Raw genomic sequence first — 26071 nt, 5'->3', positions numbered from 1 at the left:
AGAAAGAAAGAAAGAAAGAAAGAAAGAAAGAAAAAGAAAGAAAGAAAAAAGAAGTGTCCTATGTGGTGAAAGGCCCTGAAAATTAAATGTCATTAGTTTCTCTGTAAATAAACCTGTGCTTGTGGGGAAATTGAAGATTTTTCTACAGATAAGTTAATGACATTTTTGAAGTAGGAATCCATAATCATCACAACAAACCCTGCCTTCAGTGAACTAATAGAACTCATAATGTTCAAGATAAGAGTAGAATGTGTCTACTCAGCAAGTCTAGATATTCTGATGTCCAAATGAATTTTCCTCACATGCAAGTTTTATCAAGTACTACCAAAAACATCAAATATTTAAAGAGAAATACAGATTCATCCTGAAATTCAGTGCATTTAGTATTGTATATTTCAAACTTTAGATTCCAAGAGCAAGAATCCATTTCTTTTTTTTTTTCCGCCCCAAGGACCCATTTCTGATTGGCTGGTTTCCATAATGGCTTCTTAACTTTTCATGTTTATTTAGCCCTCCCCATCCTTACTTCCCCCATCTGCATCTTCTTCCCTTCTCCAAATTCAGATTCAAATGAACGACAGATTGAGTCCTACTTTCCATAACCATGTCGTAGCCATGTTTATCCAAAGTTGTTTTTAAGTTCTTTGATGCTCCATGAGTCATTAATATAGAATGATGCACATAATGCACATTCACATTATAATGAGTAAACAAATGGACAATTCTTCTCTTGTGAATTGAAAAGAACTTGTGCTAATTATTTTTGAAAAAAAAAAGAATGAGAATAAGTGGATAAGCAATGTATAAAGATGATGTTTAATAACCATTTTGAGGGATGCCTGGGTAGCTCAGTCAGCTAAGCGTCTGCCTTTGGCTCAGGTCATGATCCCAGGGTCCTGGGATCGAGTCCTGCATCAGGGACTTCTCCCTGTTTCTCCCTCTGCCTGCCACTCCCCCCCCCCCCCGCTTGTGTTCTCTCTCTCTGAAAAATAAATAAAATCTTTTTTAAAAATAACCATTTTGAATTGAAAATGTCATCTCATCATATCTCAATACAGTATCCATTTCCTTTCCTTCATCCATTCATATATTCGACACTTTATTTATTGAGAGGTTACTCTGAATGAGGCAATGCATTAGGTAATGTAGGGTGAAGCAATAAAGGCTAAAACCTATTCCCCGACCTGAGAGAGAACAAAACTTGGTAAAATAAGCTTTGCACAGATTGTAAATTACTTCACAATATCCAGTCTCCCTTTCCTCCTTAGTAATATGAATCACTACTTTTAGCTTGGCTGATTGATACTCAGAAAACAAAATAAACTCTCCTTAGGTGTGGCCATATGATTACACTTAAGCCAATGAGTTTACAGCAATAATGCTATGTGGTACTTCCTATTAAGAAGACAGTAGAAAATGAATATTATTATTCTTCCCTTCTGCACCCTCAGAATAGCAAAAGAAAATGAACCTGCCTCCCTGAGAACCTCTTAAGCCCTGACACCAACCTTAGACTGCCTATTTCTGGATTTATTTTATGTGGGAGAAAAATAAATTTTCATTTTATTTAATCTAATGTATTTTTTACTACAGGTAGCCAAATCTACTCGTAACTAACATAGAGAAATAAAATGATTATTAAAAATACAAGCTATAATTTGGTAAAATCCACTGGAGAGGTACAAAAGAAAGTTCAGAGAAACATGAGGTTATGTATATTAGTAAATTAGCTTTTCTGTTCCATATATTTATCTCGTATGTTCCACAGCATGTAGTATATAGAAATATGAGAGGCAGAGAGAATAAATATCTAATATCCTTATTCAATTGGACTGGATTATCTATTTGTTCCTTAAGCCATATAATATTCTCTGTACTTGCGTACAAATAAAAAACATACATTTTATGTTGTCAGTATCATGACATCAACTGAATATTCTGCTAATTTTTTTCTGTCTCACAAGCCTGACAGAATTGATACTTTTTTCAGAGTAGGGTTTAATTAATTTTCAGTGAATGATATTTGGCTGCATTGAGTGACACATGTCACCTATATTAACAAGCTGAGAGATTATTTCAGATGCATAGGGTTTTTAGAGAAATTGTGAGGTCAATGATATCTCTTTTGAAAATTATGTTTTATTTAAAAGGATGACAGAAAGAAATAAAGAATGATATACCAAGCAAGATGAGTTACAGACCTACAAATTACTCCAAAAGAAAGCAGGGCATGTAGAACTTTGGATTAATGATTTCTGAATTCTTCTTCATTTTTAAAATACAACTGTGTTTTCTAAAAGATATAGACCCTAGAGATAGCATACCTGAGAATAGATCAAAGATAAATCTTCAAACATATCCTATATTGAGAAGTAAGAAATAATATAATTTATCCTGGAGTAAGTAAAAGATGATTATTACAAAAAGTTTTTTAAATAACTTTTTTATAATTGCTCATTTTTGCAATTTTATGTCTAACATAAAGCCAGTGGATGAAGAAAATGTGGTATACATCCACAATCGAGTACTGTTAAGCCTTAAAAATGAAGGAAATTCTGCCATATGCAACAACATGGATGAACCTTGAGGATATCATGCTGAGGACGGTCATGGAAAGACCGACAAATGCTGTATGGTTTCACTTACATGAGATATCTAACATGATCATATTCATAAAGTCAAAGAGTATAATCAAAGAGTGTGGTTTCCAGAAAATGAGGGAAAGGAGAAATTCAAATTACTAATCAATGGACATAAAGTTTTAATCAAGCAAGATAAATAAGTTCTAGAAATCTATTATACAACACTGTACCCACTGTCAACAATAATGTATTGTACACTTAAACTTTTAAGAAGGTAGATTTCAAAAACTAATGATGTACTGTATGGTGACTAACATAACATAATAAAAGAAAGAAGGTAGATTTCATGTAAAGTGCTCTTCCCAACAATAAAATAATTTTTAAAAAAGACAAATAGATACATTTGGTTAACTTCCATATATATATAAAATACTCAGGGGTACTATACTTTCAGATTTGTCAAAACAAAGAATTGTGAATTATGAGGACTGCCTGAATTCCATCACTAACATGTACATGGATTTTTAAAGGAGTTAAATATTTTCCACATATAATAAACACAATACTGTTACTGAATATTTTTCTGAATAACCTTCACCAAGATAAAAGGTATATTGAAGATTTAATAGAGTACCCTTAAACATTTCAATTGGTTCTAAGAGTCTAATTAACTTGCGTTTGCTTTTTAAAAAGGAGTTATTGCTCTGTAATAATGTTTTTTCCTAAGTTAAAATGAATCAAAATGTAGCATACAAAGTTATTTTACAACTGTGATTATATTTCATTCACTAAATCATTGCAGAACCAGTTTAAGAAAATAATTCTCAACAAAAGAATGAAAAAGGAAGAATGTCATATTTACTTTTCTCATTCAGAGACAACATTGAATGAAAAAATACTTGGGTCTCACATGTCTTCACATCATAACACTGGAATGAATTATTACCAATTCAATGTTAACAACATTACAACCTTCCAGCAATCTTAAGAAGCTAATCATAAACCATATTGAAAATCTGTTTTTCACATATTACAAAAAGTTAGCACAGGAGCTTGGAAGTAAGCAGAGATGGGAGATGAATGCAAAGTGAAGAGGTGGAGAAAGAGAACCAATGCAATTATCATCAAATATTTGAAGAGCTTGCATGTGGGAAATGGAATAGAGTTGGTATTTTTTTTTTTCTTATTACCTCTAGGAGGGAAAACTTAAACCAAAGTTAGAAAGATAGATTTCATTTTAATATAAGGAAGAATCTTTCACAGTGTTTAAAAGTGGGATGACCTGCTTTGGGAGATAGGGAGTTCTAATCTCTGTTGACTTTTAAACAGAATGTTACTGTGGACTATTTGCAAATGGGTCTACTAGAGATTTGTGCATTGGGTGAGGACAACATGAGCAACAAAATTTTTACTATTCTGTGATATATTTGGTTCTATCATTCATTATGTATTTCCTATAAAAGACGTACTAAATCAGTTTCTGTAGGTTTCTCACAGAATACACCATTTTCAAGTGTTAATTTCACAACACAGTTTCCAGATAATCAAGGCTTGATAAAAGCCTATCATTTTAACACTCTGAAAACCAAAGTAGGAGCATAGAATATGGCATTTCAAATATAGTGTACAACACAAAGCTATGTTTCCCTCTTTGTAAAATTATGTATAAATCATCTGACATAAATACTCTCCGAATAGATGCATAAAGGTCTGCAACAACAAGTAAGAAAGGTACTTTCCTCTATGTTTTACCAGCTTGTTTAACAGTTAAATTTATAGGCTAGGTTTTCTCTAGGCTTAATAATACAGATTCCTACACTCCACTTTTCGGATTTTTGATCCAAAATTCTAGAACAAGGCCCAAGAATTTACATTAGAAATAAGGACCATGTACAAAGTCTATGAAAATACTTTTTACAAACAGTGCTATAGGATAATGACTGCCAGAATTCCTCAAAGTCATCTTTTTCACATTCTTCAAAATGCAAATGGATAATTTTTTTAAATTTTTCATTCAGTAGGTCAATTAATTTAGTTAGTTCAGTATAGTGAGGTAGTTAGTATGGACTCTGAAGCCAGACTGCCTAGGTTAAGACTCAGATGTACTGCTTACTAACTATATTTCCTTGGACAAATAAACTCAGTGTGTCAGTTTTCTCATCTATAAAATGAGGACAATATGAATATCTAGGTATAGTCTTGTTGTAATGATTAATGAATCAGCCTAGACTCATGCTTGACATATAGTAAGAGCTCAATAAATGTTAACTATTGTTATCCTTTATGACCCATCAAGGCAAAATATTTCTCAAAATTGGAATTCAACAGGGATCAAGCAAAAATTCTGTGTGTTTAAATAAATTAATTTTTATCATCTTCCCTCATGTTTTTCCAGCTCAAAATTGTCTCATCTAAAGACTATGCTGTCACTATGTCATACGCCTGAAACTCATATAACACTGTGTAAACTAACTGGAATTAAAAACTTGTAAATAAATAAATGAAAATAAATACAAAATAGAGACTATGCTGTAAAAATCTGTGTTTCAAATAAGGATTTACTAGGCATTTGAGCATATTCAGACCTGCCTATATCACAACACTCTGGGGAGGTACATTAGTTTTCTTGGGCTGCCATAACAAAATATCATAGACTTAGAGTCTTAAACATAAGAAATTAATTTATTTTCTCATAGTTCTGGAGGCTAGGATTTCCAAGATCAAGGTGCCAACTGATTCTGTTTATGGTAAGGGCTCTTTTCTTGGCTTTTAGATAGCTGCTTTCTCAGTGTCCTCACATATTGGAGAAAGTGAGCTCTCTGGTGTCTTTTCTTATAAGGACACTAATTCAAACATATCAGGCCCTACCATCATAACTTCATCTCCAAATACAGTCACATTGCGGGTTATAGTTTTAACAAATGAACTTTGGGAGACACAGTTAAGTCCATAGTAGCAAATGTTAAATGTATAATTGGTATTTATAAGCATACATAGAAATTTCCATCCAATCAAAACCACTAAAAGGCAGCATTTCAGTCACTGGGCAGAGACCTCACTCTAGAATTAATAAATATCTGACTCTATAAAAAATTTGTTTGACACAAAACCTCAGAATGAAGACAGAACATTCTAAGTAGTCATCCATTTTTCTAGATTCTTTAAGTTCTGCTCCCATATCAGATCAGATCACCAGGAAATTATCTTCATGGAAATCATTAGTTTCCTATAACATTGCCTTCACAAAACTATGATTTTAAGTGTTTTTTCATATTAAAGCCTTTATATAAATATGGTCCATAAGAACACTATTTGACTCATTCACAAGAGACTATTTATATATTATATATATATTTTTCACTGTCATTTATATCTTTATATATAAATAAAGTAGGATTCTGGGGATATAAACTGTACATCTAATGTTCGGGGAAAAAATCCTTCCTCACTGATGTTTTCTCATTATAACAATATTAACAACCACATTAACAACCACAACATCTATTAACATTTATTGGACCTTTACTATGCACAAGGTACTATGCCAAGTATTTATATGTTTCCATAGTTTTTTCTCACAAAAAGCCCTATGATATGAATAGCAGTCTTATCATAATTATCAGGTAAAGAAATCAGTCAGCAAAATTAAATAAATTGACCTAGGATTCCAAGATATAAGTTGTAGAATTAAAGTACAAATCTGTGTGACTTAAGACTGGTTCTCTCACTCTAAAAATTTACTCACTTGAAAGATAAAATCATGCGAAAAAATCATTTTCAATTAAATACAGAGGCAGCTCCAGGTTCTTTAAGTCACTTTCCAAAAAGACACACCTATCTTCCCCGGTAATCATGTTGACAATGCCTACACAGTATTATTTATGGCTTGTACAAGAAGTTTGATGTCATTGAAATCAGATTGACTTCTGATTGTGAAGGAGGCAATTTTGATATGTGTATCCTCTATTGCAGATCAAATCTTTCAATATGTTGCACAACCAGAAACATCTATTTTCTTGTCCACTTGGGTTGAGAAAACATTGACACAATACTACATCTATAAGTAAGATACCTAGGAACAAATATAAGCAACAAGGTGAAAGACCTGTGCTCTGAAAACTATAAAACACTGATGAAAGAAATTGAAGACAACACAAAGAAATGGAAAGTGATTCCATGCTCATAGACTGGAAGAACAAATATCGTTAAAATGTCTGTACTACCCAAAGCAATCTACACATTTAATGCAATCCCTATTAAAATACCAACAGCATTTTTCATAGAGCTAGAACAAACAATCCTAAAATTTATACAGAACCACAAAAGACCCCGAATAGTCAAAGCAATCTTGAAAAAGAAAAGTAAAACTGAAGGCATCACAATTCCAGACTTCAAGTTATATTACAAAGCTATAGTTATCAAAACATTATGGTACTGGCACAAAAATAGACACATATATCAAGAGAAAAGAATAGAAAACCCAGAAATAAACCCACAATTACATGGTCAATCGTCAACAAAGCAGGAAAGACTATGCAATGGGAAAAACACAATCTCTTCAACAAATGGTATTGGGAAAACGACACCTACATGCAAAAGAATGAACTGGACCACTTTCTTACACCACACACAAAAATAAATTCAAAATGGATAAAAGACCTAAATGTGAGTCCTGAACCCATAAAAATCCTTGAAGAGAACATAGGCAGTAATGTCTCTGACATCAGCCATAGCAACATTTTTCTGGATATGTCTCCTGAGGCAAGGGAAATAAAAGCAAAAGTAAACTATTGGGACTATATCAAAATAAAAAGCTTTTGCACAGCAAAGAAAACAACCAACACAACTAAAAGGCCATCTATAGAATGGGAAAAGGTATTTGCAAAAGACATATCCAATAAAGAGCTAGTATCCAAAATATATAAAGAACTTATAGAACTCAACACCCAAAAAACAAATAATCCAATGAAAAAATGGGCAGAAGACATGAACAGATATTTCTCCAAAGAAGACATCCAGATGGCCAACAGACACATGAAAAGATGCTCAACATCAGTCATCATCAGGGAAATGCAAATCAAAACTATAATGAGATATCACCTCACACCTGTCAGAATGGCTAAAATAAAAAACACAAGAAACAAGTCTTGGTGAGACAAAGGAACCTTCGTGCTCCATTGGTGGGAATGCAAACTGGTACAGTCACTGTGGAAAACAATATGGAGATTCCTCTAAAAGTTAAAAATAGAACTACCCTACAATCTGGCAATCACACTACTGGGTGTTTACCCAAAGAATACAAAAACACTAATTCAAATGGATACATGCACCCCTATGTTTATTGCAGCATTATTTACAATAGTGAAATTATGGAAGCAGTCCAAGTGTCCATCAATAGATGAATGGATAAAGAAGATGTAGTATATATACACAATGAAATATTGTTCAGCCACAGAAAAGAATGAAATCTTGCCACTTGCAATGACATGGATGGAGCTAGAGAGTATAATGCTAAGCAAAATAATTCTGAGAAAGGCAAATACCATATGATTTCATTCATATGTGGAATTTAAGAAACAAACAAAAAAATGAGCAAAGCGGAAAAAAAGAGAGAGAGAGACAAACCACAAAACAGACTCTAAAGTGAACAAAATGATGGTTACCACAGGGGAGATGGGTGGAGGGATGGGTGAAATAGGTGATGGGGATTAAGGAGTGCACTTGTGATAAGCACTGCATGATGTATGGCATTGTTAAGTCACTATGTTATATATCTGAAATGAATAAAACACTGTAGGTCAAAAAAAAAGTAAATAAAAATAATAAAATAAAATAAATAAAAGGCTTATTGCTATATGTGGACAGGGACATTTAAGAAATATTTCTCAACAAGTTGAGAAATAATTTACTTACAATTATCTGACATTTTTGAAGAGAAATATTCCAAAAGACCTAAAATACTTGTTTCCTTCAACTCTGGTGGTTCTTCTGATTTATCCATGAGTAAAATATCTTTTTGTGAACTTTTACAGACACAGAAACCAGTAAAAGCAGTTTTTCGCAAATTAGAAGTGGTCGCATACAAGCAGATTTCTGCAAGAATTGTTGTATACATGTAGACTACATTCCAGGCCCAGGAAAAATCGTCTACCTTGCAGCCTTCTTCCTAAAATGAGAAAATAGTTATTAGATAATCAAAGTATGTTCTGTCATAATTAAAACTATATACTGTACTTATGATAAGAAATATCTTCAAATTTTATAGAGTTGTTAAAGAACCATAATCAACTAATATTTCTAAAATGTACTCATTAAAAAACAGGTTTTCCATGGGTAGATTGCATAAAATCTAGCTCAAAGAATAAAAAATACAAATAGCTAAAGAGTACATAGAGAACAATTTTTCAATTTCCTTAGTAATCAACAGAATATAAATTAATCCAATGAAATACAATTTCCCATATTATATTATAAAAGAATCTTTTTTATATAAAGCTCAATTATTGTATGTGGCACTTTATACATTTTAAAATCTAATTTGTCTGATATAAGGACTGCCACTCCAGCTCTCTTTTGGTGTCCATTAGCATGGTAAATGGTTTTCCACCCCCTCACTTTCAATCTGGGGGTGTCTTTGGGTCTAAAATGAGTCTCTTGCAGACAGCATATTGATGGGTCTTGTTTTTTTATCCAATCTGATACCCTGGGTCTTTTGATTGGGGCATTTAGCCCATTTACACTCAGGGTAACTATTGAAAGATATGAATTTAGTGCCATTGTATTGCCTGTAAGGTGACTGTTACTATGTGTCTGTGTTCCTTTCTGGTCTATGTTACTTTTAGGCTCTCTCTTTGCTTAGAGGACCCCTTTCAAGATTTCTTGTAGGGCTGGTTTCATGTTTGCAAATTCCTTTAGTTTTTGTCTGTCCTGGAAGCTTTTTATCTCTCCTTCTATTTTCAATGACAGCCTAGCTAGATATAGTATTCTTGGCTGCATATTTTTCTCATTTAGTGCTCTGAACATATCATGTCAGTCCTCTGGCCTGCCAGGTCTCTGTGGATAGGTATGTTGCCAATCTAATGTTTCTACCATTGTAGGTTATAGATCTCTTGTCCCGAGCTGCTTTCAGGATTTTCTCTTTGTCTCTGAGACATCAGTTTTCTATTAGATGTCGGGGTGTTGACCTATTTTTATTGATTTTGAGGGGGGTTCTCTGTGCCTCCTCGATTTTGATGCCTGTTTCCTTCCCCAAATTAGGGAAGTTCTCTGCTATAATTTGCTCCAATATACCTTCTGCCCCTCTCTCTGTTTCTTCTTCTTCTGGGATCCCAATTATTCTAATGTTGTTTCGTCTTATGGTATCACTTATCTCTCAAATTCTGCCCTGGTGATCCAGTAGTTGTTTATCTCTCTTTTTCTCAGCTTCTTTATTTTCCATCATTTGGTCTTCTACATCACTGATTCTTTCTTCTGCCTCATTTATCCTAGCAGTTAGAGCCTCCATTTTTTATTGCACCTCATTAATAGCCTTTTTGATTTTGACTTGGTTAGATTTTAGTTCTTTTATTTCTCCAGAAAGGGTTTCTCTAATGTCTTCCATGCTTTTTTCAAGCCCAGCTAGTATCTTTAAAATCGTCATTCTGAACTCTAGTTCCGCCATCTTACTAACGTCCGTATTGATTAGGTCCCTGGCAGTCAGTACTGCCTCTTGTTCTTTTTTTGTGAGGTGATTCTTTCCATCTTGTCATTTTGTCCAGAGGAGAACAGATGAATGAGCGAACAAAATGCTAACCGGGTGACAAGGACCTGAGAAAAATATATACTAAACAAATCAGAAGAGACCTGTAACCAGGGGAAAAGAAAGGGAAAGAAAGAAAAAAGAGAAAAAGAAAAAGATTAAAAAAAAAAACAAACAAGAATATGATCAAATATGATCAGGCTGGTGCATAGATCAGTGCCACACACTAGATTTTGGGCATATTTTGGTCTGTTAGAAGAAAATGCCTCCCAAAATCTTAAATAAAGAAAAGCTTATATATGTACAAAAATAAGGGTAAATATGATGAAGGGTTGGAATATGACTGTAAAGATGAAAATTATAAAGGATTTTATAAAAGGAATTGATAAGAAGTTGGTTGAAAAAAGAAAGAAGAGTAATTTAAAAAAAAAAAGGGAGAGAATATGATCAGGCAGGAGACTAGAACAAAGCCATACACTAGAGATTTAGGGTATATTTTTGTCTGTTAGAAGAAACTGTATCCCAAAATTTTAAAGAGAGAATAACATATATATACCAAAAATAAGGTTAACTACAATGAAGGGATAGAATATGACTAAAAATGAAAAATAAAAAAGATTTTTAAAAAAGCGATTGATAAGATGTTGGTTGAAAAAGGGAAAAAAATTCAAAAAAGAAAAAGAAGAAAAAAGAAAATTAAAAAAATTTAACTTTGAAAAACTATAGAATCATGGGGGAAAAGCCATGAATTCTATGTGCAGTATTCCCCTAGTGCTGGCGTTCTGCAGTTCTCATCAATCAGTAAACTTGGTCTTGGCTGGCTATTCTTGCTGATCTTCTGGGGGAGGGGCCTGTTGCCGTGGTTCCCAAATGTCTTTGCTGGAGGTGGAATTGTCCCGCCCTTGCCGGGTCTGGGCTAAGTAATCTGCTCGGGTTTGCTCTTGGGAGCTTTTGTTCTCTGCAAGCTTTCAGTACAGCTTTGGAGGAGGAGAATGAAAATGGCGGCCTCCCAATCTCCGCCTGGAGGAGCTGAGAACTCAGGTCCCCACTCCTCAGTGCACCCCCCAAAGAAAAGCAGTCAATCATTCCCATCCGTGCTCACCCGGCCTGTGACCCAGCGTTTCTATCGCTGGCACACAACTCAGTGTGGAGTCTCCAAACCCAGCAGATCCCTGCGGTGCGCTCCTGTGCCACTCCTCCTGGGGGAGGAAGGGGAATCTCCCTGGATCTGCCACTTGTTGGGTCCCTGCTGGAGGAGCAGCGGCCCGACTATGCCGTGGATCACAGTTTTTTTTTGTTTTTTGTTTTTTTTCAGATCATGGTTTATGGCAACCCCAAGCGGAGAGTCTGCTCCTCGGCTCTTTCTGTGCAGCCGGCTTCCCCGCTCCGATACCTGGGAGCTCTGCCATACTCAGGCACCCCTGGTCTTCCTGTGACCCCAAGGGTCCCGAGACCACACTGTCCCAGCGAGGGTTCCACCCCCCACCCCCCCACCCCCCGCTTAGCCACTGGAGCAACATCCCTCAGCGGAGCAGACTTCTACAAGTTCCAATTTTGTGCTCCGAGGCTCTATCAGTTGTCAGTATCGGCTGATGGAGGCCCCCTCCCCCGCTGTCTATCCTCCCAAGTATCAACTTGGATTCACTTCTCCACATGTCCTACCTTCCAGAAAGTGGTCGCTTTTCTGTTCAGAGAGTTGCTGCTATTCTTTTCTTTGATCTCCTGTTGAGTTCGTAGGTGTTCAGAATGGTTTGATCCCTATCTAGCTGAATTCCTGGGACCAGACGAAATTTAGGTCTCCTACTCCTCCGCCATCTTGCTCCTCCCCCCTCAAGTTAATAAAATTTAAAGTCCCTTTGATGTGTGTGTGTGTGTGTAATCTATTTCCATATCTTGACATCTCTCTCTATATCCATCTATCTATCCATCCTGGGATATATGGTAAATGTGCATTTACTTTTATATTTAATTAAAATTTTTATCACAAGGTTATGCTCATTATAAGCCCTAATATGATATACAATTTAAATAGTGGCAAAAATAAAATTTGTTTCTCTTCAGTTCTTTTAAAACACATAAATTAACAATATACTGTTATTACCTGGTTTTGAACAGACATAATGCTTAAAAGAAAATCTCTCATTAGTTCCATTAAAGCTTTCAAGCAGGCCATGTTTAGTTTGGCAGCCTCCCCAAGGACCAACAAAGCCAGTATTGAATCCAACCTAGGAATTTTGTGAACAAAACAACAAAGACCTTCATTAAAACAATAATAAACAATTTTAATGAAAAAATTGGCCAGAGTTAATGAGTATTCCAGATTACCAGATACATTTAGTTTTAATAAAGACCAGTATTGGTTGACACTGGTTCTGATTAAAGTCTACAAGAAAGAACCACATTTTGGGAAGATATTTGAATTCAGAGTAGAGTTCTGTCAAAACTCTGAGAGTAATAAATACCACAAAAGATCACATTTCTTCATAGATCCTGTATAACAAGCAATCAAGGGCTCTGGTTCTAGAGTGTCCCCAAAATCTCATAATAGGTTTTGATTTTTAACTTTCTGCACCTAAGAAGTGAATTTCAAGAATGTTTTCCTCTCAAAAAAGAGAACAAATTTAAAAATGACCTTCCTAAACACTCCAAAAGTTCAGATTATTTGATTTTACAAAAAGTGTAATTTCTTAAAATCTATATTTCTGTTTGATTAGAAGATTGTCAAGATTTATCACTCAAAATATTGTATAATAACTGGGAAATCACACAAGAATTTATTAGTCATAAATGAACATATATTCGATAGTTTCAGGAAATTATACATTTAGTGCTATTTTCACCCAACTGAAAGAGATATAGTTTGAAAGAGAACTGGTAAGAATGCAAATGTAAAATTCCTCTGCCTAAAGCTGCATATTGCCTTGATTTATAAGCCATTGATAAAGAGTTAGCATATTTTACAATTATATTTGAATTTGACAACTGTGATATTTCAGGCCAGTAAGTCAAGTTCATTATCATTTTCAAAAGGAAACACCTCTAATCATGGGGAAAAAAGACAATTCTTTATATTTGAATAGAGCTTTACAGATCTCAATGTGCTTTCACATAAATTATCTCACTCACTGAACCACAATTTTTCACACATTCAAGACTTCTTTGAAATCTTTTTTTTTTAAATATTAGAAAATTGAGACATAAATAGATCTGGGAGATTTATACAGGTTCCTGTTTTTAGCTAGGTTAAAGATAACTAAAGTCTTGGGGCACCTGGGTGGCTCAGTCATTAAACGTCTGCCTTCGGCTCAGGTCATGGTCCCAGGGTCCTGGGATCGAGTCCCACATCGGGCTCCCTGCTCGGCAGGAAGCCTGCTTCTCCCTCTCCCATTCCCTCTGCTTGTGTTCCCTCTCTCTCTATGTCTCTATCTGTCAAATAAATAAATAAAATCTTAAGAAAAAAAAAAAGATAACTAAAGTCTTCTCTCACCTAAGGGTACTTCCAGTATTGCTTTTCCAAACCGTTATTTAAGGACATAGAAACTAAACTTATTGTGGTGATCATTTCACAATATATACAAACATTGAATCATTATGTCATACACCTGAAATTAATACAATGTTATATGCTAATTATACCTCAAGAAAAAAATTTAACCTCAAGATGACAATGCTGCCTATTGCCTGCTCCTTCCTTTCAGAAATAAACCTGTTTTGTTCAAAACAGCAAAATGCTCAGTTAACATTGCTCCTCAAAATGGAAGTGTTCTATATCTTGATTGTGATTACACAGGTGTATGCATTTTTCAAAGGTCATAGTTCTGTGTACATAAAATGTGTGAATTTTATTGTATTTTGTAAATTATATCTTAATAAATTTGACTTAAAAAATGAATCCCCACACTCCCTTGAAGCTTGGACTAGCCATAAATGTAGATGTAGTCAATGAGATACAAATGGAAGTGTATTATGAAAGTCTTCCAGGTAAGCTATTATTTTTCTGATTAAGAAAGAGATTAAATTTAGATAACAGGTGATTTTTTTTTTCCTTTGCTCATCCTTTCCCTCCCACTTGGAAAACATACATGATGCCAGAAGGTAGAGCAGCTGTCTTGCAACAATGAGGATAAAAGTCCAATACTATCAATGGAAGAAAAGGAAGCTGGAAGGAGCTTGGGTCTTGATTTTCTGAAGAATCTCCATATCAATAGTGTACTGCTTGTTATGTGCAATAATTAGTGCCTTATTTGGTAATCCAATTGTAGTTAGGTTACTGTTTCATGCAGAAGAACTGAATCCTAACTGATAGACTCAGCATGATGTTTACAAGCATGAACTTAGAGTCAGAAAAATGATAGATGGAATCTTAGCTCTGTCACTAATTAGGTATATGACATAGGGCAATTTGCATAGTCTACCTCAGTCTGAATCTACTCATCTATAAGTAAATATAGCAAAACCTATTTTTCAGAGACTATTAGGAGATTTAAGTATAATACTCTATGTGAAATGGCTAGGTTGAAAATGCTGACCTGAATCAAATTACAAAAAAGACTATTTCTTCAAAGTCAAAGGATATGAATTTGATAACTTTTCTCTGTGAAGTCTTAGAGTGACTGAATTCCAGATGCCCTCGGAGGTGAATGACCAGTGAGTCATTCTCAGAGTACTCCTCACCCCACTTCACAATAAGGTCAAGCAAAGGAGAGTATAGGAGTATAGTCTCAGACTTTACAGAACTTCCCCTTGCCCCTGAATATACCTCACAGTCCTAAGATTTTGGTTCTTCTGTTCTCTTTTAAGTCTGGAAAATTTTAACTAATGTAGGGCACTTCCACTAAAATATGGATGAAAATAGATCCATTAGTGTCAGCCTCCTATGGTAGAAAAATGCTTCAACACAAACACGCTATTTTCAATCAATGCTACTGATTGCAAAATTTTCTGTAAGTGAAAGTACCTTTGCCAAAAATAGAATAGAAACACCAATACTTACAAATTGGAGTTTGTTAAAATTCAAAACTAAAAATCAATGCACATAGAAAGAATTCAAAGTTGATTAGGTTAGAAATTTTGCACTAGCTTCTTTGTGAACTCACTACAGTACAAGTCTCAATCATTAGTAGACTGACTTGGTTTTACAGTGCCATGAAATTAAACATGTATAAAGTAATTTATAAATATTATAAAATTTCCCCTAATTTGATAAATAAAGAAACTAGGGCAGAGGTCTACTGGCTTGTCCAAAATAACATAGTTACTTGATTCATTTTACTTTAAATTTTTCTTTCACTTTTAAAATTAATGTGAACCACTGCACACAGGTAAATTTTAGTACCAGATCCTGGACTAGACCTCAGCTAGCCTTACTCCGGCCCACTGTTCCTTCTACACTAATATAAACAGCTAAAATATATCAAATAAATAAATGTATAGATGATAGATTGGCTAAAATACAATAATAAGAGGCTTCATAAATAGCTACTGACCTATCTATCTACACAACCTTATAAAAAGTTTAGGAACATCAGCATTCAAGACAGTTTTCCTAGGTTCTCCTTACTCCTCTATATCGATTTCTTCAATGATCAAATTGTAATTTTAAAAGATGGAATTAAAATGTCTCCAAGTCACAACCCTTACACAGGGTTATTTCGACAGAAAACACTGACAATGTCAAAATGCACACAACCCTAAAAATGAAAGACTAAGAATGAAAGAGAAGTCACTAAGAGTAGCAATTTAAAGGGAATTTCCACAAATCATAAAATTGATGGAGCTGGATTAAGAACAGCAGCGAGGAATACACACATTCCACTTCGTGAAATTCTAGCCTCATGCCCCCAACAAAAGTTAAAAGGGGGAAAAAATGATCTCTACCATCTATGGTGTTTTTCATAGATTCAGAAAAAAAGTAAAGCCAGTCCCTTACTTTGGAGTACTGATTTTTTAAGAAGCCAGAGTATTATATCTGTGCTTCATTCTCATCTCTCTCATCTGGCAACTTCCAGATGACAAAAACGGTAGAAAACCATGCTGTGGCAATGTGTGTGTAGGAGGCAGGGAGGAGGAGGAACACTATAATGGGAACACTGGAGGGCATTTTCTCCTCAAAACAAAAAAATATCAAAGAGTAGGAAGAATATAGGAAGGTCCCTGATGATAGTGCATGTTGAGTGTTGCAGCATTTAACAACTCTGTTATGTATGCTGTGAATACAAACCTCTTATTTTAAAATACCAAGTTTTTATAGATTTCTCCTAGGTAATGAGGTAAGTAAAATAGAAGGTGAAGAATATTAAAGCAAGAGCTAAAGAGAATATCAGTCTGAATACTCAGAGAGGATCATAGCTCTGAAAATGATTTCTTACAGGGACCAGAAGATATTTTTATAACTCTTAAGCACCTTTAATAAAACCAAATAAGAGGAAAAGACAATGAAAAGCCTTGATACTGAGACGAAAGGTAGTATGGTAAGAAAACAAAAGACTGCAAAGAGATTAAAATACAAAAATATAATTCAAATCCATGATGAGGAAGTTAACTGCAAAAGTTGCTTGGAAGGGAGAAAACTGGCAAACTGAGACCCACTACTAATTCCCATTGAGACAACCAGGGTATGTCTGGGTGGCTCAGTTGGTTAACGTCTGATTCTGGATTTTGGCTCAGGTCATGATCTCAGGGTCATGGGATCAAGCCCCACCTGGGGTCCTGTGCTCACCAGGGAGTCTGCTTGAGATTCTCTCTTTTCTCTCCCTCTGCCCGGCCCCCCACTTACGCTCTCTCTCTAAATAAATAAATAAAATCTTTTTTTAAAAGAAGAAAGAAAGAAACAACCAAAGAAACATAGAATCAAGGGGAAAAATCTGTAATACTACAAAAAAGAAAAAAAAAGAAAGGAACTTTAAAGATGTTAAAGTTATGAACAAAATGGAATTCAAATGAAGGAAAACCTTTCCAATGCTGAGAAGCCAAAAATTAATTTAAAATTTAGTGCAGGCATATATGGGTTTTCCACTTTAATGTAATGGATAATCCAAGCTCAGAGAGGCAGGAACTGTGCACTGAGCATGTGAATGATGAATAATCAGTGGAAGGCCTTCAGGAAACACAGACCCGTCACCAGCACATCTGAGCACAGCTGCACATAGCAGGGCTTTTCTCTGAGTAAAAGTGGAGGATTTACCTCAACAGTTTCCAAAGATGGCCAGTGAGACAAGAGAGGATGCCTTTTCTATCCTGGCTGCCAAATCACAAAGATATGCCTAAAAAATTCTGGATTGAAAATAAAATAGAAAAAAAAAAAGTAGACTGGCTTTGAACATCTAATCATAAGTTAGGAAATAGCATAACAACATTTAGAGATTTAAAGTGGGAATTAGGGAAAAAAAAAAAAAACTGTGGGCACAGAAGCCTATTTCCAGACAAAACGTACATTATACTTTTCAGGGGAAAATGAATGGTGACAAATGTTATTCTAGCCTAGAGTTGTGCATAAGCAAGGGCTCACCTAATGAAATAGGTCGCCTGTGTCCATACTTAGAATGTACTCAAACCAACCAAGAAATGAATAGTATGTCACAGCTTAAGAATGGGAAATCCTAGTGGTAAAAGGCTGGCAGTGAGTGGGAAAAATAAAGTTAAATAAGTAAAAATAATTTCAGAAATATGACCCTTAAAATTAAATATTGATATATAACTCATCCTTTAAGGAGGGGATAGAACACTTTTAAATAGTGATTTAACCTTAATGTTATCAAGAACTCCAGATTATATTAACAGTCTAGAAAGGGAGGGTTAATATAAATAAATAAAGCTCAATCTTCATTGTACATGAAGAGGGCAGGCAGGATTTCATTCTTGATTTTGGCCCTTTATGAAAACTACTTTGAAGAATGTATTTCTCTTTCCATTGTCTGATTTTTGATACTCAGAAAAGATGGACTACGTGTGAATCTAGTCTTTAGTATGTCTGCTAAAAGGGGTTCTTTCTCCTGCTTGCAGAGCTTCATTCTCAGAGCTCCAGGAATAACAATGGGGAAGAACGAAGGGCTGGCGTGTTGGACAAGCCAGGAATGCAGCTTCACCAGAGAAGGCCCAGGTGGGTCACTAACTGTCACCTCCATCCAGTCCTATCAGGCACTTCATCTGTTTGGTTTGTTGGCGGTAATGAATCCTAGTAGCAGGACCTTTCCGTCTTTGTTTTTGCTCTCCTTGCTTTTCTCTAATCATGGCAAGTTATGAGACCCTGATGTAACCCCTGTGTCATGTCAAAATAGTTCTTATTAAATAATTTTAAGCCAGAGAGTGGTATAATCACATTTAGGTTGTAACCCTGGCAGCAGAGTATGACAGATTACTGAGGGGAAAACTTAAGGCAAAGAGCCCAGTTAAAAAGCTTCAAGAGTCATGAGACAAGGGCCTAAACCAAGGTTGTGACAGAGCAGGTAGAGAACAGGGGAACAGTTCCGAAATGTAGGGTGTGTAAATTGGTTAACATGTGTCAGGTATGGAGATCGAAATTCAGTAGGCAGAAGCCTCTCTAGGAAAAAAATAATTCAGATCTGAACTAGTAGGACATGAAGTAGTAGTGGAGACTCCGAGTATAAGAAGTGTTTTCATTACTTATCTCATTTAAATCTCTCAAAAGCTCTCTGAAATGGCTACTCTCTTTATTTATCTGCTAACCAGACTCTGTTCATAGGGGTAAGTGACTCATTCAAAATTAGACAGGTAGCAAGAGATAGGACTAAAACTCAGGTCTTCTGATTTGAGGTTGAATGTTTTTTTACTGCACCACAACCTAGCAAGGCATAATTACATATTTACCCTTGCTGTAGACTGAATGGTTACACTTAGCCCAGAGGATCAAAGGATACATTTAAAAATCCAGTAAATGAATCTGAAGAGTGAGGACTTAACACTGCAGTCTTAGCTCATGAAGAAGGAGGAGGACTATTGACAAAAAAGTTGTTTGAATGGTTTTGGTTAGACTGTCACGTGAACGTTATAATCACTGGGGTTCAGGAGACAGGCAATGTGGATATCAGTGACCTAGACAGAAATTAAGGCCTTGCTGCCCATACAAAGAAGTTGGTTCTTTGATTCATTTCAAACACAATTACTATACCTCTGGAAACCACTTGCCATGTCTATATAATTTTAAGTTGTCAAGCTTTTTTGGAATACATTCATGGAGCGCATTAAATCAGCTATTTTGCTTTGGGAGACATAATTTTATATGTTATACTGCTCTACTGAAATGCATACTGCGTTTCTCAGCAGTCTTCATCGGCTAACAATTCAATTATAAACACAATTCGTTATTTTCATGTTAGATTAGAAAGCCTTTTGCACTGGCTTGAGCTATCTTCCCAGAGCAAATGGGGCAGTATATAAAAGGCCAAACTGCAGGGTGGAGCATTGAGAGTATGAAGCATCATATAAAATTTAACCATATTAAACGGAAATCTGCCTTACAGCAAGCTGCTTATCTGCAGCTCAGGACAGCTAAACTTCCCAGATAAAGGCTGGTGCCTGATAGCCAGGAGGGGCTCATGTAGTCCCTTTTTCTCTACTTCTTCACCCTGTTTTATAATATATTGTCTTTAGTGCATTTCCTCTGCAGGGTTTTTTTCCCTGTCCCCTAGTGAGCAGAGGTCGCTCTAACTCTGTGATGCCTTCCCGGAGTCCTTTTGTGGATCTGGGCCTGCTCTTTTTCAGGCTCAGCTGAAACCACTTGCTTCTATTTCTTTCCTTTTCTACGGTGTAATTTTTATAAAGGGGGTTATAAGAAGCAAGGCAGAGATTTACGTGATGAATTATTTACTGATGGATAACATCAGAAATGGGCAGATGAGAACCACTCACTTGTATTTTTGCCACTGTTAATCAAATGTCTTCTGATCAATCAGTTGAATGGTCTCCCCTCTGCATTTTAAATCTCTGAACATTGATTCATCATTATGGTAACTTTACTGATATGCATGGAAAACAAAATTGTTCAGGTTACTCCTCTTAATAGTCACTTGGCATTGAATTTCAAGTACTACACCGAATTTATCTTCCACCAAGTGTCACAACTCCAAGGCTATCTGGTCCTGCAAATCCTGACAAAGTCTCAATTTACTATCAAGGCCTGATGCCTCAATATTTCTATTTCACTCTAAATACATTGTTCATTTTCTTAATTTTTTTACATGTACCCAGTCTTAGGAGTATGTAAGACCAATATTCAAGTTTCCCCAGAAATGGAAAGCACTTCTGGTTTGATCTTGATAATTACATCACAGTTTGTTTTATTTTGTCTGGAATAATGACTTCTTGATAGCTGTATAGACTATTCCATAAATAACTTAAATATTCTGTGAGAAAAAAATTAATTCTTTAATATTTGGTATAATGTTATTACAACAGAAAATTTGACTAGCAGAAGTTAGGCAAATTGCTAACTTAAAAATTAATCTTTTAATGTCAATGAATTATTTTTATTAGAGTCATCACTTAAAAAAAAAAAGATTGGGGCACCTGGATGGCTCAGTCGGTTAAGCATCTGCCTTCAGCTCAGGTCATGATCCCAGGGTCCTGGGATCGAGTCCCGCATCGGGCTCCCTGCTCTGTGGGGAGCCTGCTTCTCCCTCTCCTCCCCACTTGTGCTCTCTCTCTCACTATCTCTGTCTCTCTCTCTCAAATAAATAAAATCTAAAAAAAAAAAATAATTAAAATAAATAAATAAATAAAAAGATTGAAACCTCTTTAAAAAAACAGTAAATATAAGAAACAGAATCAAAATTATTTGGCAGTGTTTTTTTTTTAAACAATTATCTTTTCCTTTTGATTTTAAACAGTCACTGTGTTCCACAATTCTTTCAGTTTACCCCTCTGTTTGTTCAGCATTGTCTAAACACTACCATCCCCTCCCTCATTTGATTTCCATCATGTCTCCCCAGAAAAGGAGAAGCCAGGATTTAGTGACAAGATGCCTCAAAACAGTTATCTCCTTACTTGTGCAGCCAGAATGATAGTGGGATAAGGTACTGGGACCCTAAAAATCTCGTTGCACTCACTAGTAAGCCTAATAAGCATGGCCTCAGTTTCTCCATTTGCAAAGTCAGAATAGTTTTGTATGATCTCCAATGGCCCCAAATCTGTAAAATACTAAGTATAAAAAAATAACTACCTTAAAGACTGTTAAATAACAAAAGTCAAGCAAGTAAATTTGAAGTTCCAATTAGATTTATTAAATGATTCATGAATCAGGCAGCACCTCAACTAGCAAGTAGAAAGGAGCTCCAAGGAGTTGGAAGGTTTTTATAGAGGGAGGGTCATTGGGACAAGAAAGTTATTAGCAAAAGAGAAGAATTGTTCTAGGTGAGGCTGCTTTTTAGGGGGAAAAGCAAGGTGTCATCACGTAGATGATCTCATCTTTTTAGGGGGATGGAAATGGTCTAAGTGGTAGACTCACTGGTGCAGACTGAAAAATTCCTAGCTGATCTTTTTAAGACTAAATTTCTGGGGGATGTTGAAACTGCAATTAGATTATATATTATACACTAGTTTGGGAACTTGGTCCAAGTGACAACATTTGGGACCTGTGGTTGGTTGGTTTGTTTAACAAGAAAAATCATTAACAAATTAAATCAATGTTGATGCCGTACAGTAAACAAAGTTGGTTAAAGAAACAATTCCTTGACTTTCAGAATTAGCTATTCTTACTCAGCCACTTTTACTATCTCAGTATTTCTTTAAGCTTGTTTATTTGGTAATTATTAGAGTGCTTTGAAAATAAACTTGACAGTCATGAAATACTTATTTTTATATGTTAAAATGTAATTTCTCTTATTTTTTAAATCAAATTAGAGTCTTCCAAGAGCTAAAATAGTTCTATACCCTTTTGAAAACTAAATTGTATCTTTGAATCCCCTACAACTTATTTGCTATAATAAGAGTGGTCTGAAAGAATCACCATGGCTTTCAGAATAACCAACTTTGCACCAGTGAGAATCTCTAATTTTTGTTGTATTTATCAACTCTGTATGAGGATATACTTATTAAAATTATATTCTATTTGCATTGTAATTTTCCTATTTAAAGATATTATCCTTAGCTTTAAAACATAAAAGAATCACAATCTTTGTTAACTGCAGTATTGAGTAGATTTCTCCCATCACAGGACAAGACAGAATAAGTTCTTGATGAAACATCTTCTGAACTAGGCTATTTCTAGGAAATTAAGCAAACTCTAAGCCATCCTCCAGAAATCTTTACTTGATCTGGAATCCCAAAAACTTCCAAATGAGACTAGGAAAACACCTTTCCTTCATAAGGAATCCTCCAGATCCTTAGAAATTACATACACAAAGGCCTTTGGTGTAGAGTGGGCAGCCAGTGGGTAGCCAGAGGCAGGAACTAATTTTAAGAAAACTATATGATGATTGAATTTGCAACTTGGCTATGGCCTGACAGATGATGATGATGATGATGATGATGATGATGATGATTACCATTAGCATTGGAAGAGGAATTCAAAACTCTGATTATCCTCAAATACTGAAAAGGGATATCTCCTCTGATCACTTTCCTCAGAAATACTCCTTTAAAATTCTTCTCCCCTCCATTGAACCCATGTCCTCTTTGGTAGTAATTTAAGACTTCTTTTTCCTTCTCAAATTAATATATGTACAGGAGGAAACGAACACTTATCAGTCAAGATTTATTTTTGTTATACTTTACAAGTAAGACATAAAGAAACAGAATCTCAATATATTTCCTCCAAGGATAATAAACTGTACCTCACTGTTGTTGTTTAACAACTTAAAAAATAAAGGATGTTTTAAATGGGGGGAGGCACTTCTTATCAATAACAAATTTCATTTGATAAAGATAAATTAAGCAATACATGCATGCAAACTAGCAAAAAAAAAAAATGAGAGAGAGAGATAGGAACAATTTATTGATAAAATGAGCTAATACAAAATATATAAATTGCCCTTGCATTTGGAACTGAGATTATAAATTATTTTCATAGTCAACTAAGGTGTGATTAACATTTAAGTACAAAGGTTATTTAACATTTAAACACAAAGGTTTCTCCATGAATTACTTTGGATTTATAGAATCCCTCTTACCAGCATTTCTTTTGAAGCTTCCCTTTATGAAAGATGAGATGTTCAAGCACCTTATTCAGCTGAGGACTATTCTTCTGAACACATGACCAGGCAGCAACACAGTGCCAGAGCAGGTGGTTAACTTCATATCCTCCCTGATTAAATTGCAAATGTTCCTGGAATTAAAACATAAAAATATATCTGGAAAAGAGTTATCTGACTTGAATAAACATGAAAATGAATTTCCTGGGAAATTTTAAATATTCAAATGAAAATGCATTATTTTCTTAAACTTCATGTTACACCAAAAAGAGCAATTTACTTAAGTATATTTTTGTAAATATATATAGTGTGGGGGAGGAAAAATAATTTTCTATCTACCCTTCCAGGTTCTTGGCTGAGACCTTTGCACCCCCTGTAATAAAAAGACAGATTAATAGGAGAAAACCAAACAGAAGTTTAATAACATGTATACCTCCTGTACACATGGGAGAGACCCAGGAATACTTTTCAAAATGGCCCAAGCCACTACCTTATATAACATCTCTAGCTAAAGACAAAACAGGAGGATGGGCAGTTATGGATGGTTAACAGGAAAAGCCTAGTAAACAAGGGTAAGGTTAATATGCAGATTTGTCATGGCCTTCTCCACTGATAAGGGTTTCTAGAGATTTAGAATCATTCTTCTCTTCCTAGTACAGAGAGGGAGACACCCATACAAATGGAGACTTTTCTTAAAATGTAAATATCTCTTACAAAAAGGGTAACTTCTACTCAGTTTTCACAGCTTCTCCTGTGTCTGTGATTTCTTAAAAATAACCAGCCTAAAATAATCCTTATGCCAAAGAGTCATATTTGGGGGCAGCAAATTTTGCTTCCCTTCAATTGTTAACCTGAACCTAACGTCTTAATTGCTTTTCACATGGGTCCCTTGTGTTCAATGACATCAGTTCCACACTATGACAAAAATTCTATATCCTCTACAGGACAATTATTAGAACAATGTGCTTCTTAGACCCTATATGACTTCGTTCTTCCTGACACCCAAGGAGGAGAGGACAGGGAAAAGTTTGAACAATGATCAAACAGCAAATTAGGTTTTAAAATGTGGATTTCCACTTTGAGGGCAAATATACATGCCTAGCTGGACATGGTCAATGTCTGCTAAGTAACTATTTTAAAAGTCTACAAATTCAGGGGAAAAAATGGGCTGTTATCTGTTTGTTTTTTCTGGAAATGCTTCCTAATAGTTTCATAGAATTAACTGATCTACTAAAGTAACTGGTATAAAGAAACCTGATTTTATTGTTAGACAGTGATAACATAGCACTCTCATTGAATTTTTTCCAACAATACAGATTCAAATACACATCTTATGATATGTACTTAATATTTCATTCTTTTATGCTCAAAAGAAACCCTTAAAGAGACTCCAAAAGGCTTTATAATCCTCATTTCTTATACAAACAACATCAGATCTACAATTTAAAGATAATTGTCATGTTAAGTATTCTTAAGTTGAAAGGCCAGAAATTCATATATAAATTTCAAACTAAGGTATATTAAGTTTCTAGTAAACTGTTTAGTCAAGTCCCACAGATGTGTACTGATCTATTTTTATGTTGGGAACTCAGATGCTGGAGATAAAAGTCATGAGTAAGATAAAGTCTCTGCACAAGGCTACTGACTGTGGGGAATAATCACTCAGAAAGGCAAATGAAAACAAGCCAATGTTTAGAATGTTAGAATATTTCATAGAAAAGCTTTATTTTAAAATAATGTAAGACAGGGGCACCTGGGTGGCTCAGTCGGTTAAGCTCCAACTCTTGATTTTGGCTCAGGTCATGATCTCAGCATTGTGAGATCAAGCCCTGAGACAGGCTCCATGCTCAGCGCGGAGTCTACTTGTCCCTCTCCTCCTCCTGCTTGCGCATCCTCCCTCCCTGCCCCCTCTCAAATAAATAAATAAAATCTAAAAAAAAAAGTTGAGAGGGCTCTTTTAACACAGTTTGAAAAACACTGAGCAGGGCATTAAATGACTCCCAGAGAACTTTTTCTTTTTACCCCCTTACTTCCCTCCCTCTTTCCTTCCTTTCCTTCCTCTCTTCCTTCTTTCCTTTTTTTCTTGGCTTTATGACCACTTCCTATAGTTCTTTCATCTCCATGCCTTGCTGCCCAGCTTTGGATTATGCTCCTTTGCAAACTGGACCCTGTACACAGAGGCCAAACAGAGATTAAAGAGGGAGACAGACCACTCCAGATTGGTAGGTGATAGGTCTAATAAGCCAGGGAACCTACTTAGGAGGATTATCTTAGGTGGCTGCAAGACAAGCAAATCTCTGCACCCACCTGAATCTTAAGGTTTATAGGAAGCCTTAACTGGGTTGTCACTTATACCACCCAGATGGTCTCAAGAACACATTGACCTCTCAAGGCTACATCCTTGAAATGGCTCCAGCTGTGGGAACAGTGAGCAGAACATGCATTCCAGGGAGGAGCCTCAGATTGCCCAGGTCCAGCTCATGGGAGAAACCAGTGGCCACATCCTCTCAATTACGTTCTCCAACAAGCTATCAGTGCAGTTTGTACAATACCTATTTTGAGAAGTCCACCTAAAAAAGTGCTATTAATCTAGTGTTGGCTGAAAT

The 26071-nt window shown here is 35.4% G+C and overlaps 1 protein-coding gene across 1 annotated transcript in view; it reads right to left on the bottom strand.

Moving 5' to 3' along the window:
* The window catches only part of TMEM232 (transmembrane protein 232), a 248137-nt gene that overhangs the window by 164425 nt on the left and 57641 nt on the right, over positions 1-26071 (bottom strand). Inside the window, exons 8-10 of the mRNA XM_032403542.1 lie at positions 23445-23578; positions 12422-12545; positions 8496-8748 (exon numbers count right to left, since the gene is read on the bottom strand). Coding sequence (XP_032259433.1) covers positions 8496-8748; positions 12422-12545; positions 23445-23578 — 511 coding nt within the window. The remainder of the gene's footprint in view (positions 1-8495; positions 8749-12421; positions 12546-23444; positions 23579-26071) is intronic.

This window comes from Phoca vitulina, unplaced genomic scaffold, assembly GCF_004348235.1.
Source record: "Phoca vitulina isolate PV1807 unplaced genomic scaffold, GSC_HSeal_1.0 scaffold6, whole genome shotgun sequence".
In the NCBI taxonomy this organism is placed as follows: Eukaryota; Metazoa; Chordata; class Mammalia; order Carnivora; family Phocidae; genus Phoca; species Phoca vitulina.
The sequence above is the reverse complement of the archived record's forward strand: the minus strand, read 5'-3'. Positions and strand labels throughout refer to the sequence as shown.